Source organism: Dromiciops gliroides, chromosome 3 (assembly GCF_019393635.1).
Source record: "Dromiciops gliroides isolate mDroGli1 chromosome 3, mDroGli1.pri, whole genome shotgun sequence".
Taxonomy (NCBI): Eukaryota; Metazoa; Chordata; class Mammalia; order Microbiotheria; family Microbiotheriidae; genus Dromiciops; species Dromiciops gliroides.
This window is the reverse complement of record NC_057863.1, coordinates 93,311,247-93,328,038: the sequence shown is the minus strand read 5'-3', so window position 1 is coordinate 93,328,038 and position 16,792 is coordinate 93,311,247. Positions and strand designations below refer to the sequence as shown.

The window sequence follows — 16,792 nt, the reverse complement described above, 5'->3', positions numbered from 1 at the left end:
TCAGAGACTTGAAAGCAAGATAACCATCACTAATTCATAGAGTCTACCTGATACCACTAATCTCCTCCTGGCTATTCTCTAGATAGCAGAGTCCAGTATCTCTGGATTCCAAACTCTAAGCCCAGAAATCTTCGGGAAGAGCCCTCCACTTCAAAGAGAATTTCTAGCAAAGATTAGAGTTACAAAGAATTAAATATTTAAATCCATTTTCTGGCATTCAACTTCATATAATAAAATTCCCCTCTGAAATCCCAACCTAAAGTGAGAGAGTTGGAACTAATGATATTTATTTATTTCTCAAAGACAGTCCAAAGACGGCACTAGTCCACGGCAAAGGTGTGTAAGAAATGCGAAAATAAAAGTCAGCAAGCAGAAAGTCCTGCATTCGGAGCTGGAGGACGGGGTTCAGATCCTTGCTCTTATATTTAACATTCATGTGACCTGGGGCACCTGGGGTTCAGTTTTCTCATCTGTAAAATAAGGGTGTTGAAGTAGATGAGGGGTTCTTAATCTGAAGTCTGGGAACTTGTGTATTTTTTTCTTTTTCTTTTTCTTTTTTGGCAGGGCAAAGGGGGTTAAGTGACTTGCCCAGGGTCACACAGCTAGTAAGTGTCAAGTGTCTGAGGCCAGATTTGAACTTAGGTCCTCCTGAATCCAGGGCTGGTGCTTTAATCCACTGTGCCACCTAGCTGCCCCCTAACTTGTGTATTTTTTAAAATATATTTTGAAATTTCAATTTGACTCATTTAATTTGTAATTTTTGTATTTTACTGTATGCATTTAAAATATTATTCTGAGGAGAGTTCCACAGGCTTAACCAGACTGCCCAATGGGTCTGTCACAAAGAAAAGTTAAGAAGCCCAAACTAGGAAATCGCTAAAATTTAAATCTATGGTCATATAAAGTTTGTCTTTGGCCCTTCTCTTCCATCCCACTAGTTCTCTTTGCCCTTTGCTCCCATTCAATATGCCCATACCCCATTAGGAAACCAAAGAATCTTATTACCTCTATCCATCCAGTTAGCCATGGAAGAAAGGACTAGATGAACTCATCCTGAATAAGGCAAATGGGACTGAATTATATGAAGGTGTGTGTGTGTGTGTGTGTGTGAGAGAGAGAGAGAGAGAGAGAGAGAGAGAGAGAGAGAGAGAGAGAATCAGTAATGGTGAAATTTCTATGGTCAGTAGGAGGAATACTTTTTAGCAGAGGGGCTTCCTATCATCAAAGTCATGCCAAGTAGGCAGGCCACCTAGCCAGAAAATAAGTTCTATCTAAATACAATGAAAATTCATGCCTTAGAAGTAAAGTGACTTTTTCTTTCAAATATGACCATATTCTCTTTTCCTTGAACCCCTTACATAAGAGTTGCATTATTAAAGGGCATTCTTTTGGATAATTTTTCAGCCTGACTGTATTATATGAATGCATGCATGTAATACGGAGAATCCATAACGCAAGAATGAGCTATTACAAGAACAGAAAATGCCAATGAATAACAAGTGGAAAGAAAGGATAGAGAAGCAGAGAAGACATTATACAATTATTAACAAGAGTCTCTCTTTACAAATGAAAGACTTTGACATTTGCCCAGATCAAAAATTCAATTTTATAGCACCAATAGATAAGAGATTAAATTGTGTATAGATAACATCAGACTGGTATTTAAAAGGTTAGCAGCGCTTAGAATTGATTAGTCACTGGTACTAAACTGCATACATGATGGTCTAACGGTGGAAAGACCAGAAAATGGAATTATCTTTACTAGTCTTGTTTCACATGTGTGTGTATGTTTATGGCTCTACGGTATGCATAAGTATATGTCTATATTTATATATGTGCATGTCTATATGTACTTATCTATATATGTGCACACACGTACTGTGTGTGCATGTTTTATATATAAATATACAACATAAATGTACTATGTATGAAGATTTTATATATATATATGTATATGTATACCATAAATGTACCATGGGTACACATGTTTTATATGTATATATCTATTTCTATCTATCAACATAGACACATTTATGTATATAGGCAAGACGATTTCAACAGAGAGTAAAGAGTGTTGTCCCTATAGCTCACAATGAATGACATATACACCTGGATATAACACAGTGTTTAACAATTAAGCATCTGTTGGATGGATGAGAAATTAAATTTATACTGTAAGACCAAAAGGTCAGTACTATAGAGATAGAAGGTGTTTATGTGTGTGAATGAGAGGACAGGAAGGATTCACAGTACAACACTGAACCACAAAGAATTTCCATTCTCCATCCGAGAGTAAGGGAAAAGAAACAACATGTTTGTGTTTTAAAGATCCAATGAAGAATATCTTTCTGGTAAATGCTTAAGCCGAGCATTTCCATTGACGCTGTCATCGAGGGGCAGTAGCTATTCAAGGTTGAGAAGTCCTCCCTTAAAGGTCTTCACCTTTGTCAAATACCATGTACGGAGAATTATTGCTCAAAAGCTTAATAACTACTTTTGTCATTTTGAGGATGGCGTTCTAAAAACACCCGAGTTCCTAGAACCACTCTTGCAGACACTTAAACAGAACCAGCTATGGCTGACTATGTTTCCATATGGGCATCTATCAGTACTAAGTAACAGAAGAAAACTGGTATGGCCTAGAAGGTATTTTCCCTAGACTAATAAAGATGTGGGATTGTTTGTCAGCAAGGACAATCTTTTGAGGCAAGTTCTGAAAAAAGTTGTAGAAGTTCCAGGCATCCCTCTATATAAGAGGATCTTACTCTGGAGTCCCTGAATGACCTGTGTATGTGTATCTATGTATCTATGTGTATTTATATGTGTACCCCCATATCTATGCATGTATGCATGAATATGCATGCACGTGTGTATGTACAATTCATGTATATGATATATATGCACAGTGCAGGCATATGTATGTATGTGTATATGCATTAATATACACACATGTATATGCATATGTGTAATTGGTTTCCCTTGTTAATTCTATGGATTTTTTTTATTTAAAAGCATTATTCTGAAAAGGGATTCACAAGCTTAGCCAGACTGCCATAGGAACCTATGACACAGAAAAGCCTAAAAACCCTTGTTCTATCTGCCATTATCAACCAGTTCTTGAATATCATCTCATGAGAGGCTGTGAAAAAGAAGCAGTGTCCTACCTCAAGCATTCTGGGTATTATTGGCAAAACTTATATGACCTTGCCTCTGCCAAAGTCATTGCACAACAAAATCCTTAATTTGTCATCATATCTGTGGTGAAACCCAGCTATAATCTTGTTAGACTATAACGTTCCTCCTATGGAAACAACTGTGCCTTGCCTGGTCATTCCATCTAACTTTTTTTTGAGCCAATTGATAGGCTTAGATGAGGTTATGGAGAAGGGGACCATATAGAGGCAATGCTAGAGAAGAAGAAAAGTGAAAGGAATTCCATCCTGAGGGAGCACCAAGGTTTCCATTTTTTTTTTTTTACTTCATCAAATGCAGGTAAATGGCGTCAGGGAAAGCTAGACCACATAGAACTAAATTCGGACGTTTGGGAAATAATGAGAGAGCCAAGTCAGACCCCAAAAGGTTGAGAGACAGTTTAAGCAGTTTGGCTAATACAGGAGATAGAGAATGTAATTCAGTGCAGACATGGTAAATCTTCTATAACGAGCAGGGCTGTAATTCTTTTCATGGTAAGTTGTTGGGAAAATCATAAATTGGTCATGGTTAAAACGTCAGAAGTCTCAGAACCATAGGAAAAAATAATGAATCGTTGAGGATATGGTTTACTCCAGAAGACACAAAGTATTCAGGGAACAGAGGGGGAGTAGGAGGCGTTGGGAAGATTAAAGTAATTTCCAACCTATTAATATTTCAATTAGGAGGCTGGAAAAATTTGGAGGGCAAAAAAGAAAATCTCCACTTACTAATTCAATGAAAGAAATATCTAGTGAAATGAAAGAGCCTAGGTAGAAATAGGTAGAAAATGGTCAGAGGGGACCCCCAATCACAGACAATTTCATGTGTAGGTAACTAGAATTGGGAAGAGAGAAAAGCTAGGAATACATACACCCCCACTCACACCCATACACATCAGTATCCTTAGGTCATTCTTGCAGATAAGGCAAATGGTGTTTTTTGTACTGCCACTGAGGACTATATTTTGTACAGATTGTGAGGTGCTCAGTTGAATAAGCCAATTTTTTTTCGTTCCTTCCTTCTTTCCTTTTCTTTTTAAAATTTTCCTTAATGCCTTTGTCCCCTCTTTTCTCATATAATTTCTCCTCTCTGAACATTATTTTACAACATCAACTTAAAAACCATTGCTGCCAACCCATTTTACAGATATCCCAAGCTATTAGAGCACTCTTTCCAAAAGCCAATACTAAAAAAAAAAAATAGAAAAGAAAAAAAAGAAATGAAAATTTTCTTGAGTTCTATATCTCTCTTTTTTTTAAGATCACTCAGGCTACATGCCTGGCTCAGAGTTAGAAGGCCTGCTATGTAACAATTTGATAATTCCTCACAGGGAACTGACTTCCTATTAGCATGTAACATGTGCCTCCCTGTCATACTTGACCACACACAATGTCAAAAGAATTCAGGGGGCAGCTAGGTGGCACAGTGGATAAAGCACCGGTTCTGGAGTCAGGAGGACCTGAGTTCAAATCCGGCCTCAGACACTTGACACTTACTAGCTGTGTGACCCTGGGCAAGTCACTTAACCCCCATTGCCCCGCAAAAACAAAAACAAACAAACAAAAAAAAACCCTCAGCAAAACCCTCTGGTACCTTGAGTTGTTCTGCTAGGGATTGGCATGGTATAGAATGAAAGGGCATAGACAGGTAGCAATCTGTGCCGGCATAGGGAGGGAGTACCCATATGACTTTCAGATACATTTAAGTAGTGAAGCAAGAATTTTCTATATATTAGTTTTGACTATGCAAGAATATGTAAAATCCTTGAGAGCATGAACTATGTTGTATACTTGTTCCTTGTATCTCATGTGGCAAAATATTGGACGTAACAAGTATTCAGTAAATACTGATTGAATTGAATCAATCATTTAAAACAAAACAGGACTACATCAGTAAGGAGAGACACTAGGAGGGGATGTCCTTTACCAATGTGAATGTGCACCTTCTTCAGACCTTACAGTCATTGTTGTTGTCATTCCTTCGTTCTCAAAGAGGACCATGATATTGTGGTCATGTTGTGACTTGCGAGGAATTGAATTTAAGTGAGGGAGGGCTGTACAAACTCACCAATCTCACTCTCTCCTCCGGAGTCATCTGGGTTCAGTGGCAAGATATATGTCAAGAGGACTGGAGATGGTCCCAGATGTTTAAAAGCAATTGTGGTTAAGTGATTTACCCAGGGTCACACAGCTAGTGCCTGAGATGAGATTTGAACTCAGGTCCTCCTGACTCCCAGGACCTGTGCTCTATCCACTGTATCACAAGATTTGTTTGAAGGACAGAGAATGATTTGTCCAGAGTCACACAGCCAATATGTGTCATAGACAGCTCTCAAACTCAGCATCCACTTACACCACACTGAATTCTTCCTAACTGGAAATTTTCTGTTACATCCTTGTTCCAATATTCTTTACTACAAATAACATAAAGGAACGAACCGTAACTATAGACTGCAGATCCACAGGGGAAGGCTGACAAGGACGTGAGGTCACCATCAGAGAAGGGGAGGTGTGGGGATGGTTAACCAAAACCTTCTATCTGAGAAACAACATTGATTGGGGCAGACCAGTGCAGTAATGAGACACATTCTCAGGGAAAGCCCAGACAAATACGACTTAGCTGTAAACCAAAGGACAGTCTCAATGTTGTGGGGGCACTGCAGACAAGACCAATAATCAGGAAGTGGTTCTTTTTTCCCCCAGCCATCTTCATTGCTCTGGGCGGTCCCCATCGTCACTTCCTAAAATACCAGTGATGACACAAGAGATGATGCACACGCGCGCGCGCGCGCACACACACACACACACACACACACACACACACACACACACACACACACACCCCACCCAGGGCCTAATGGAAGAAGACTTACCAGATACAAGCTGCTGCCCTGCCAGGCCTACTGGTACCATCCCCAAGTTATTCATGGCAGTTGCCCAGGCTGTTGGATCGGTGACGGACATGTTCAGCTGTGTTGTATCTATTGCTATACTCCCCAAACCATCAGCTGCTGCAGGGGAAAAAACAGACAATAACAACAACAAACAAATTATAAGTTGGAGTCAACAGGCAAGAATGTTTGTTTTAAAGGAAATTATGTTTCCAGAGATGTGAGGCTTCATTTACCACATCCCCATACCACCAAAAAAAATAAAGCACTGTAATCTACAGCAACACTTTCCCCAGACATAAACATAAAGAGTTTCTGAATGCGTTCTGAGAAGGAACTTAATGACATGTAGTTTATATTATACACAACGAGCTATTACTGAGGCACCCCTGGAAAAAAGGAGAAAAGCACTTCCTTCTCCTGGTGAAACAACATTAGTTAAGTTACAGGGAAGCAGCCGTGTTGAAGAAAAAAACAACACAAAAAACCCCAACCAAAACCAGCAGATTTGAAAGTCAGAAAACCCAAGTTTTCTTTCCAATAACTGCCATCTTGAGAAAATCACTTCCCCTTAATGCAGTTCAGTGTCCTCATGTGTAAAATGGGAACACTGACCCCAGTACCACATAGCTTCAGAGCGTTGCTAGGAGGGCCAGGTAGGACAAAGCATATGAATTATTGTGATAAGCAAAGCACGGGTATTTTCTCTCTTTTTTGAAGAAGTCAACTCAATTATCGGACTAAAAATAAAGACACTGGTTTGTAGACATGTATTTTTTTTTTTTTTTGGAATGGGTACTTCTCAGTGACTAAGAGTTTTACAAATAGTTATCAACACGAAAATTCTATTCAGACTATTTCATTTGAATTGGTCCCAATACTCTTTTGTACATTTAAAAAAAATTTTAAAAAAAAATCTTCTTCAAATTCCTCATTTCATTCCTTTAAGGGAACTCAAGTATCTATATATAGAAAGAGCAATGTTCTCCAAATTCAAGGGTCAAGGGTCAAGGAGGGAAGTGGAATTTTTCCAAAGGCACTTGAATAGCTACTTCTGTGGGTACCTAGTTTGGGTTAGGCCATCACTTCTCTGGGGGACCAACAGTAGTCTCCGAAGCGGACAGGCTTGCTGTTGGTGTAATGCTGGGTGAAGGTGGAATAGGGGAGTGTCGGTAGGTGAGGTTGTGCTGGAGACAAGTCAAATGATTGGGCATTGTGGGGGGGGGGCACAACCCATCTTTCATCCTGGCAATTGTTGGACCCCATGCCACAATCCTCTGTACCGGTCCCCCAGGGTTCCAGTTTCTACTTTGGAGTCACTGATCTAGAGGATACATAACTTGAACTTCATAAACAAACACTTCTATTACCACCTTCTTTCCCCCCCCCTCCCACTAATTTAAGAGGGGAAGGGAAGAGAAAGAAAAAAAGTATGTTTGCTCAGTTTGGTTCAATTCTAAGTCTAGCCTTTATGAGGCCCACAACCCAGTTTCCTTCAGGCCCCAGAGAACACACTCCATTGCTTATTTTCATGGCTAGGCATACATTTCCAATGAAAGTCCTATGGCAACATTGCTGAGATGTTCTGGAAGTCACTGGTATTTACCTGCAGCCATCATTTGTGTGAGTTCCTTGGGCCGCTCTTTGACACTTTCAACTCCACGCTCTTCTACTATTGCATTATATGCACCTGGAGTATGTGCAGGGTCCACAAGGAGATCATCAGGCTCTATAAAGAGGGCATGAAAAGACTGATAAGAAACTAAATCCAGTCTCTTTCAAGAGAATAACCACCATCTTTCAATTATTATTATTATTATTTTATTTTTTTGGTGAGGCAATTGGGGTTAAGTGACTTGCCCAGGGTCACACAGCTAGTAAGTGTTAAGTGTCTGAGGCCGGATTTGAACTCAGGTCCTCCTGACTTCAGCGCCGGTGCTCTATCCACTGTGCCACCTAGCTGCCACATAACCACCATGTTTTCAAAACAAACAGCCAAACGAAAAGAAACCCACTTCCAGGCAAGAAAACACTAGCAGGATTCCAGTTAAGTGCCCCTAACTTAGGGCTATCCTATCTATGTCCTGGGCTAGATTGATGAAGACTTCCATGTGTGAAGGTGTCAGGTGCCCTGCCTCCAGCTCACAAGTCTTCACGAATGGGGTCTTAGATGCAGCTCCTCTGCAGCCTTCTCTATGTACACACACATCAATGGAGTAGGCTGACCAAAAAATGAGCTTTTATGTTAAGAACTAAGTCACCCTGTAAGTTTGGAGGACAGTTGCCTGTAAAAATGTATTTAAAGATGAAAAGAGCTAGAGGTGTGTAAAAAAAAGAAAGAAAGAAAGAAAGAAAGAAAGAAAGCAAGCACTCTAAAGCATCATGGAGTACAGAAGAGGAAGTCGGCTTGTAGTCAGGAAGATCTGGGTCCAAATTATACCTCGGAAACTTACTAGCTGAGTGACTAGGTTGCTTATACTTCTCTAGTCTCATCTTCCCCATCTGTAAAATGAAGATGATAAAGTGCCTTCCGCACAGGGTGGCTGTGAGGTTCAAATGAAATAACCTATATAGATGTAGATATAGATATAGATTATATAGATATAGATAGATAGATAGAAACAACTTTTATAGACTTTAAAGTGGAAACTGGAAAAATGAATGAAGTGAAATAATAAATAATGCCAGATCCTTTATAAAAGATGATAATGTTCCATCCTGAGAGGTCTTGGGTCTATGTAGGAGCTATGGAGATATCTTTGTTTCTGAATATCTGTTGGAATATCCTTGTGACCTAGACATAATTTGACTTAGCCCAAACGTTCTTTGAACCTGAAATGTATGTGGATATATTTTGATGGTTCCAAATAGGAGAAAAATCATGTCATTTTAAAGGAGTGAAACATATGGCATATTAAGTGGCTCCAAGCCAAGAAATGAATGAAAATATTTATATTCTTCCACTCACAGATATTAGCAACCAGGTTTTTTTTTCCCTCCAAAAGTGTATATGGCACTAATTAATATCAATGTATTCCTGGGGCAGCTAGGTGGCGCAGTGGATAGAGCACCGGCCCTGGAGTCAGGAGTACCTGAGTTCAAATCCGGCCTCAGACACATAACACTTACTAGCTGTGTGACCCTGGGCAAGTCACTTAAATCCAATTGCCTCACTAAAAAAAAAAAAAATAAAAAAAAATATCAATGTATTCCTGAGAATTAGACACTATGATCTGTCTGTTGAAAGAACTAGTCGGCCTGCATGGAATGACACTTTACATGATGGTACATCAGTTTATCAGAAGACTATGTGCTCTGTGGATAAGTGGAACTTGTTGCCAAGAACTACCTGTTTGAGTGGAAGTTCTAAGCCGTAGTGTGTGAACACAAAACAATCCCCCAACCATTCCCACTGTCTTGATGAAGTTGCAAGGAGTATTGTCTCAACTTGTAGGAAATGTGAGTCATTTAGTGTCTCCTCAAACAGGCTGCCACGAAGATAAACTGTCTTTACCCATATAACAGTTCACTGTGGCAGCAGATTGTATTCAGTACACATATTTTACATCAGGCAATTAAAGTCTGCTCCCCATATGACTCTAGGACTCACTTATATATTGTGCATCAATTAACACAGGCAATGACTGCCATTAGACAAAGAGTCTCCCACCACATAAAGCAAATTTAATTGCAGAGGAAATGGTGTACCTAAAATTCTCCCCTTCAGCTACCCATCCTGCCACTGAAATTTGTAATCTGCCCCCAATAAAGCCTCTCCACTCCTGCTTGAACCTTTATAGAATATGAGGAGTCAAAAAGACTGAAATTGGTTCATTTAAACTGCCCAAATATCCCTGATGTGGGAGCTCTTTCATTTGATCATCTCAAGGTGACTATTTATCTTACTTATTTCTCAAAATAGGAATGAGTTGGCCAGGTTCCCAGTCCGGGAAGCTAGGTATATTTGCGCCCAAGTGTGCATACATCACCTTTTCCCTCTGTCCAACAAATCTTCAATTGTGAAGCCTCAAAAGGCTTTGCAGCCCTGGAGATCAGAGCTTACCTGATTACCTCCGTAGCATTTAGGACTAAAGGCCAAGCCAAGCACTGTCTTGTTCCACAGCCACCACTTTCAGACATGGCTTTTAGAACAGTGTTAGCTTTCTACTGTGCACAGGACTATGCCAATAGGTGGCATTTGCATGAGTAGAGCAATACAAAGGGGCTTGGACCTGGAGTCTTCAAGAAAAGAAGACCACTTGAAACAAAGAATCCTTAGGTGCCACTTGATTTTCTTTCTGGGCTAATCCAGCTTTTCTCTTTGCCCATCATAGAGGTCCCCTCTACAGCTCCACTGAAAAGAGCACTGGGCAATCAAAAGTCCTCAGTGTTTCATCCTGGCCACATTTCTAATGATCTCTGTAACCCTGAGCCATTCACTTAGCGTTCCTTTGCCTTAAGTTCCCCTGGCAAAGTGACTGGTAGAATTTATGCAACAATCTCCCTGTACATCCTTCACGCCTCGGGCAATGCTTTTCAAATCTACACTTATGAAATACTGGAGTATCCTCAATTATATAAAGGGGTGTTCTGAATTCTTTTAAAATTAAAAATTAATAAAAAGTTTTTGTATAAACAGAAGCAATGCAGCCAAAATTAGAAAGCTGGGAAACAATTTTTTACAGCCAGTGTTTCTGATAAAGGCCTCATTTCTAAAATATATAGGGAACTAAATCAAATTTATAAAAATGCAACTCATTTTCCAATTGAGAAATGGTCAAAGGATATAAACAGGCAGTTTTTAGATGAAGCAATCAATCCTATTGCCATATGAAAAAATGCTCTAAATCACTATTGATTAGAGAAATGCAAATTAAAACAACTCTGAGGTACCACCTCACACCTATCAGGTCGGCTAATATGACAAAAAAGGAAATTAATAAATTTTGGAGAAGCTGTGGATAAATTGGAACACTAATGCATTGTTGTGGAGTTCTGAACTGATCCAAACATTCTGGAGAGAAGTTTGGAACTATGCCCAAAGGGCTATGGGGCTTTGACCCAGTAATACCACTACTAGGTCTATATTCCAAAGAGATCATAGAAGAGGGCAAAGGACCCACATGTACAAAAATATTTATAGCAGCTCTCTTTGTGGTGGCAAAGAATTAGAAATCAAGGCAATGCCCATCAATTGGGGAATGGCTGAACAAGTTGTGGTATATGAGTGTAATGAAATATTATTGTGCTGTAAGAAATGATGACCAGGCAGATTTCAGAAAAACCTGGAAAGACTTAAGTGACCTAATGCTGAGTGAAGTGAGCAGAACCAGGAGAACATCGTACACAGTAACATCAACATTGTGTGATCAACTGTGACAGACTTGGCTCTTCTCAGCAATACAATGGTCTAAGACAATTCCAAGGAATTCATGATGGAAAATGTTCTCCATGTCCAAAAAAACCCAAACAAACAAAAAACCCAAAACTGTGGATTCTGAATGCAGATTGAACCATACTGTTTCTACTTTGTGGTGGTTGGGTTTTTTCTCTTTTGAGCTTTTTCCCTTGTGTTTTGATTCTTCTTTCACATCATGAATAATGCAGACATTGGTTTAATGTGATTGTACATACATAACCTGTATCAGATTGCTTTCTTTCTTGGGGAGGGGAGAAGGAAGGGAGGGAGGGAGAAAAATTTGAAACTAAAAATCTTATGAAAACAAATTTTGAAAACTATCTTTATAAATAACTGGAAAAATATAATACTTTTATGATTTAAAAAATTCAAAATTAATTTATTTTAATTTTAAATGGGAGTGCCTGGCAAATATCTCTTTTAGGAGTAACTAAGGATCCTTGCATCACAGATGTAGAGCTAAAAAAGAAGTCTGAGGTCATCTAGTCCAGCCTCCTCATTGCAGAGATGAGGAAACTTAGGCCCCAGGGAACTTAAAGTGACACTTAGGTACCACAGAGGTAGTAGGGTTTGATTTGAACCCAGGCCCCCTATCACTAACGTCAAGGTTTAATTTATTGCACCAGGCTGAGAAAATCAAACTAACAAGTCTACAAAATTTGGGAAACATTGACTTCAGAAGAAAAGTACTGCATTTACTGATATTGCCTGAAATTTAGTGAAATGTTCCCTGCCTCCCATACATCATTTCCTTCTGATTGAATAACTAATTTGTTATGCATTGTCATTATATTATTTATAATAGCTAACATATACTACTTTAAGTTGTACAAATCACTTTATATAAATATATATATATAAACACATACATGCATGTGTGACTATATACTTATCTTTAAATACATATATATGTGTGCATATTTATATGTATGAAATTTGATTCTCATAACAACTTTGTGAAATGTTTTCATTATCCTGATTTTATAGATGTGAAATTACACGTAAAAGGGGACAAATGATTGGCCCTGGTTCACATAGCAAGTGTTTGAAATGGTTTTAGAACTCATATAATTCTCTTCCAGACCAACACTATATAAAATTTCTTCTCTCATTAATAATGTTTATTAATAATAAATAATTAAGATTTAGGAAGGCCTTAATTTTTCTATTTCTTAACTAAAATGAGACTAATATTCCTAGAAATATTTACTTATATTATGGAGATGTGGGGAGGTTAAATTAAAGTTTACAAAGGATTCTCAATATAGTAAATGCTAATTATTATTACTATTTCATTTTGGAGTGTAGCTTTTCCATTAAGATACCCTGGGATCTCTCTGTAGTAGTGGGTAATTATGTAATTAATTCTGAAATAGTAAGGACCACATGTTTCCACAACTAACTGCATGCCTGCCAGCACCCTACCTAGCAAGGTGATATCATGGCCTCTGACAAAATGTTAACCGACTTTTCTCTGTCTCTTTACAAAATCATTTGGAAAAAAAAAGTCTGCCTTTGACTCCCCATAGTTATCACCAAAGCTTTTAAGGAATTCTTGATCATTAAAAATTTTTTTGCCATAAATGATAGCATCCTTCAGTGGAAACACCCCTCCCATACCCCCACTTCCCAACCTCCCCACACCCCCCGAATTGGAGTTAGAACACCTGGCTTCAAATTTCAGATCTGCTACTCATTATAGCTTTAAATTTTTTCTTCATTAAAATAGGAATAATTCAACTTGTACTGTCCACTTCACAAGATTGTTGTATAAAACCACCACCAACAACAAAAGTTATAAGATTCATAATGGACAAATATGCTATTATTATTGCCATCATTACTATTATAGATGTAGAGTCAAAACAATATCATTCATTTGATAATGGAAATTGCCATCCCTTTGGTATGGTGAACAATCAAGCTCAATAGTTTGTAACTGTTATGTAAAGCCTGCAGCCGCAAGTTTTTCTACCCCTCAACCCAAGCCTTTGTTCCTCCAGTATGTTGCCAGACCTACTTGCGATATATCACCAACCAACATGTTTATATACCTCTATAAACAGCTTGGATGCTAAATCTCATGTTGAAATACTGATTGAAAGAGCAACATACAGATATTCCCCAACCGTAGGTGTTGAATAAAGCCTGATCGATTTATATGCTGATTTCCTAGTGATTTATTTTAGCCCCAACCCAGGTCTCTACAGAAGTCTAGTTTTGAGATTTCATTATAGGGTGAAAATGATCTTGGGTTTTCAGAAATCTCTGGCAGGTCTACAAAAGTAAGGAAAGCTTCAAGTATGGCTGAGGCAACAGTCTATTCTATCATCTGAGGACCAATATACCTAAATGGTAAGAGGCTCATAACGATCAGGTTGGCCATCAGGTTGTAAATCTGTTGTCCATGATGATCCATGAGACAAATACACTTACCAGATTGCCCTCCATTTTGGGCATCTCCCTTTGTCACATAGAGTGAAAATGGTGGAATTGTAGAAAAGAGAACAGAGAGCATTAAGAACCAATTGTCTTTCAACTGCCTAATTACTTTTAGCTAATTTGTTGGATACTCTTAATATGATAACCTTGTATAGCCAATGACTTGATACAGTCCTGGGAAAAATGAATCATTTATATATTGATATTTGTTCAGTTGTTCAGTCACATCAGACTTTTCATGACTCCATGGACCACAGTATGCCAATACTATCTGTGGGGGGTTTTTGGCAAAGATACTGGAGTACTTTGCTATTTCCTTCTCCAGTGGATTAAGGAAAGCAGCATTTAAGTGACTTATCTAGGGTCACACAGCTGAGGTCTGATTTGAACTTAGGTTTTCCGACTCCATGCCCATGCTTTATCCAGTGACCCACTTAGCTGCTCCATATTGATACAGTAGCATATTAAGCCATAAGCCATAAATAGATGCTTAATATACAGATTGATGATAAAAGAGGAAACAGAACTATAGTCATTGTGTCCCCCAAAGCAAAACAAAAAATATCATTCCCATAAATATAGTCATCTCACTCTATAGTAATTACTTTTATATAGTGATTCAAAGTTTGTAAAACACTTTATATACAGACATTTGGATCTCACAGAAACCTCACAAGGAAGGTATTAAAGATATCACAGTTTTACAGATGAGGAAACTGAGGCTTATTCAGTTACATGATTTATTCATAGTAAGTAACAGAGGCATGATATGAAACTAGGGCTTCCTGACTCTAAATGGAGACAACTATGCCAAATTATCTCCTATAATCATGATTAGCACAAGCAAAACAGAACAAAACCAAGCCCGCCATGAAGATAACGCACCAACATCTGTTGTGGAGAAATAAGGTGTAGAAAAAAATATATGAAATAGTTGATAAGCTCCTCCAAACCAAGCCAACACATGCCTTTATGGAAAGCGACTTCTTTGTGAAGGTAGGCACAAGGAAAGAGTAGAAAAATATGTCAAAGATATAGATTTGAATTAATAAATAAAAAAGCTGAAAGTCTTAGCTATTGCTCAAAAGCCACATATGACCATGAAGGCTTTATCAAAAATAAAACATTTAGGGGCAGCTAGGGGGCGCAGTGGATCCTGGAGTCAGGAGTACCTGAGTTCAAATCCGGCCTCAGACACTTAACACTTACTAGCTGTGTGACCCTGGGCAAGTCACTTAACCCCAATTGCCTCACTAAAAATAAATAAATAAATAAAGCATTTAACTATGAAAAATCAACATTTGGAGGCAAGCAACATATGGCAAGCACTAAACATTACCTGAAAAAAATGAAAATGAACATAATTTAAAGACAAGAAATGTGCAGTCAAATCATGAATTTTAGGCAAAGGTCAAAACCTATAATGAACAAGAAGAAAGGATATGGGTGAGAAGACACTACAGCTCCATCCTGACCTATTAGAAGAAGTCATTGGCTTGGAGGGTCTAGCAGCTTAGAGGAAGTATCCAGTTAAGCCCCTGAGGAAGAATCCCTTGGAGGTGGGGAGGGGAGTACCTCTCTACTTCTCACTTTTGTCTCCCCTGAGGATCTTGTTAAAGCTTGAAGCACTGGACAGTTTGGACTTTTTAAAAATCAGAGTCACAGAAGTGTTTCCAAGTTAGCAGTAGCTGACAGTGCCGACTCGCTACATCAGGAAGTGAGGGCAAGAGGCTCTTTAAGAAGAACCCAGCAGAAAAGCTGCAATGTAGCAATAAAACAACCCCTGGAGCAACGAAACCCACAAAAAGACGGGCTGAGATTGTTTTCCGGACAAAGACAGATTAAAGAGGGCCGAGCTGGGCTGCTACTAGAGTCTAACCCCATGATTGTGCCAACACAGACCCCAGGCAAGGTGCGCCAGAGGAACTTACCCCCAAGCCTCCAAATCAGCTGCAGAACCAGCATCTTCTGGAACTAAGCTTATGGTCAGGTGAGAGGGATGAACGACGGCCGAGGGTGGAAAATACAGGGGAGTCTGTGGGACCTAAGGAAGAATTTGCCTATTCCACCCCATCAGGGAACCAGGAAGAAATCGTGAGAAGCTAAGAACCACCATAGCACACAAAGTTCTGTTGGCTGGTTGATTATCAAGGTGGCTTGAGGTTATCTTCAGACCAGAGAACAGGCCAGGCAAGAGAAAAATCTGCTCTCCCTCAAATCGAAACACCTGGGACTCTCTGAAGCTTAGGACAGTGTAGTTTGGAAGTAGGGCCTCACTGTAAGAGGGAGTTAAAAGTCAAGTAAAAGACAGCAAGATAAGCAAGCAAAGAAGTCATTGAATCTCAGGAATGGCAGCAGAGAAAACATATCAGGTGACACATACAGCCAATCATAATCACTCTTCAGTCAGCCAACAAAAAAATTTTTTTTTGAGGTAGAAAATATGTCTTCTTTTTTGAAATAGTATTTTATTTCATTTTTTCCAATTACATGTAAAGATAATTTGCAACACTCATTTTTGTAAGATCTTGATGTCTATGTTCTCCACATACAGAAAAAAAAGAAATGTATTCTGAATGCAGATTGAACCATACTGTTTCTACTTTTGGGGGGGGGTTTGGAGGTTTTTCCCTTTTGTTCTGATTCTTCTTTCACAACATGACTAATGCAGAAATATGTTTAATGTGATTGTACACATAGAACCTATATCAGATTGCTTTCTGTCTTGGGGAGGGGGTAGGGAAGGGAGGGAGAAAAAATGGATCGAAAAATCTTATGAAAACAAATGTTGAAAACTATTTAACATGTAACTGGAAAATAATAAAATACTTTTATGATTAAAGAAAGAT

At 38.7% G+C, this 16,792-nt stretch overlaps 1 protein-coding gene across 4 annotated transcripts in view; it reads right to left on the bottom strand.

Annotated features, from left to right (window-relative positions):
- Positions 1 to 16,792, bottom strand: part of ENOX1 (ecto-NOX disulfide-thiol exchanger 1) — a 697,060-nt gene that overhangs the window by 258,775 nt on the left and 421,493 nt on the right. For all 4 annotated transcript variants that reach the window (XM_043998993.1, XM_043998992.1, XM_043998994.1 and 1 more), the window contains 2 exons: positions 7,689 to 7,811; positions 6,065 to 6,202 (listed from right to left, as the gene is read on the bottom strand). In XM_043998993.1, the coding sequence (XP_043854928.1) occupies positions 6,065 to 6,202; positions 7,689 to 7,701 (151 nt within the window). In that variant the 5' untranslated portion in view covers positions 7,702 to 7,811. The remainder of the gene's footprint in view (positions 1 to 6,064; positions 6,203 to 7,688; positions 7,812 to 16,792) is intronic.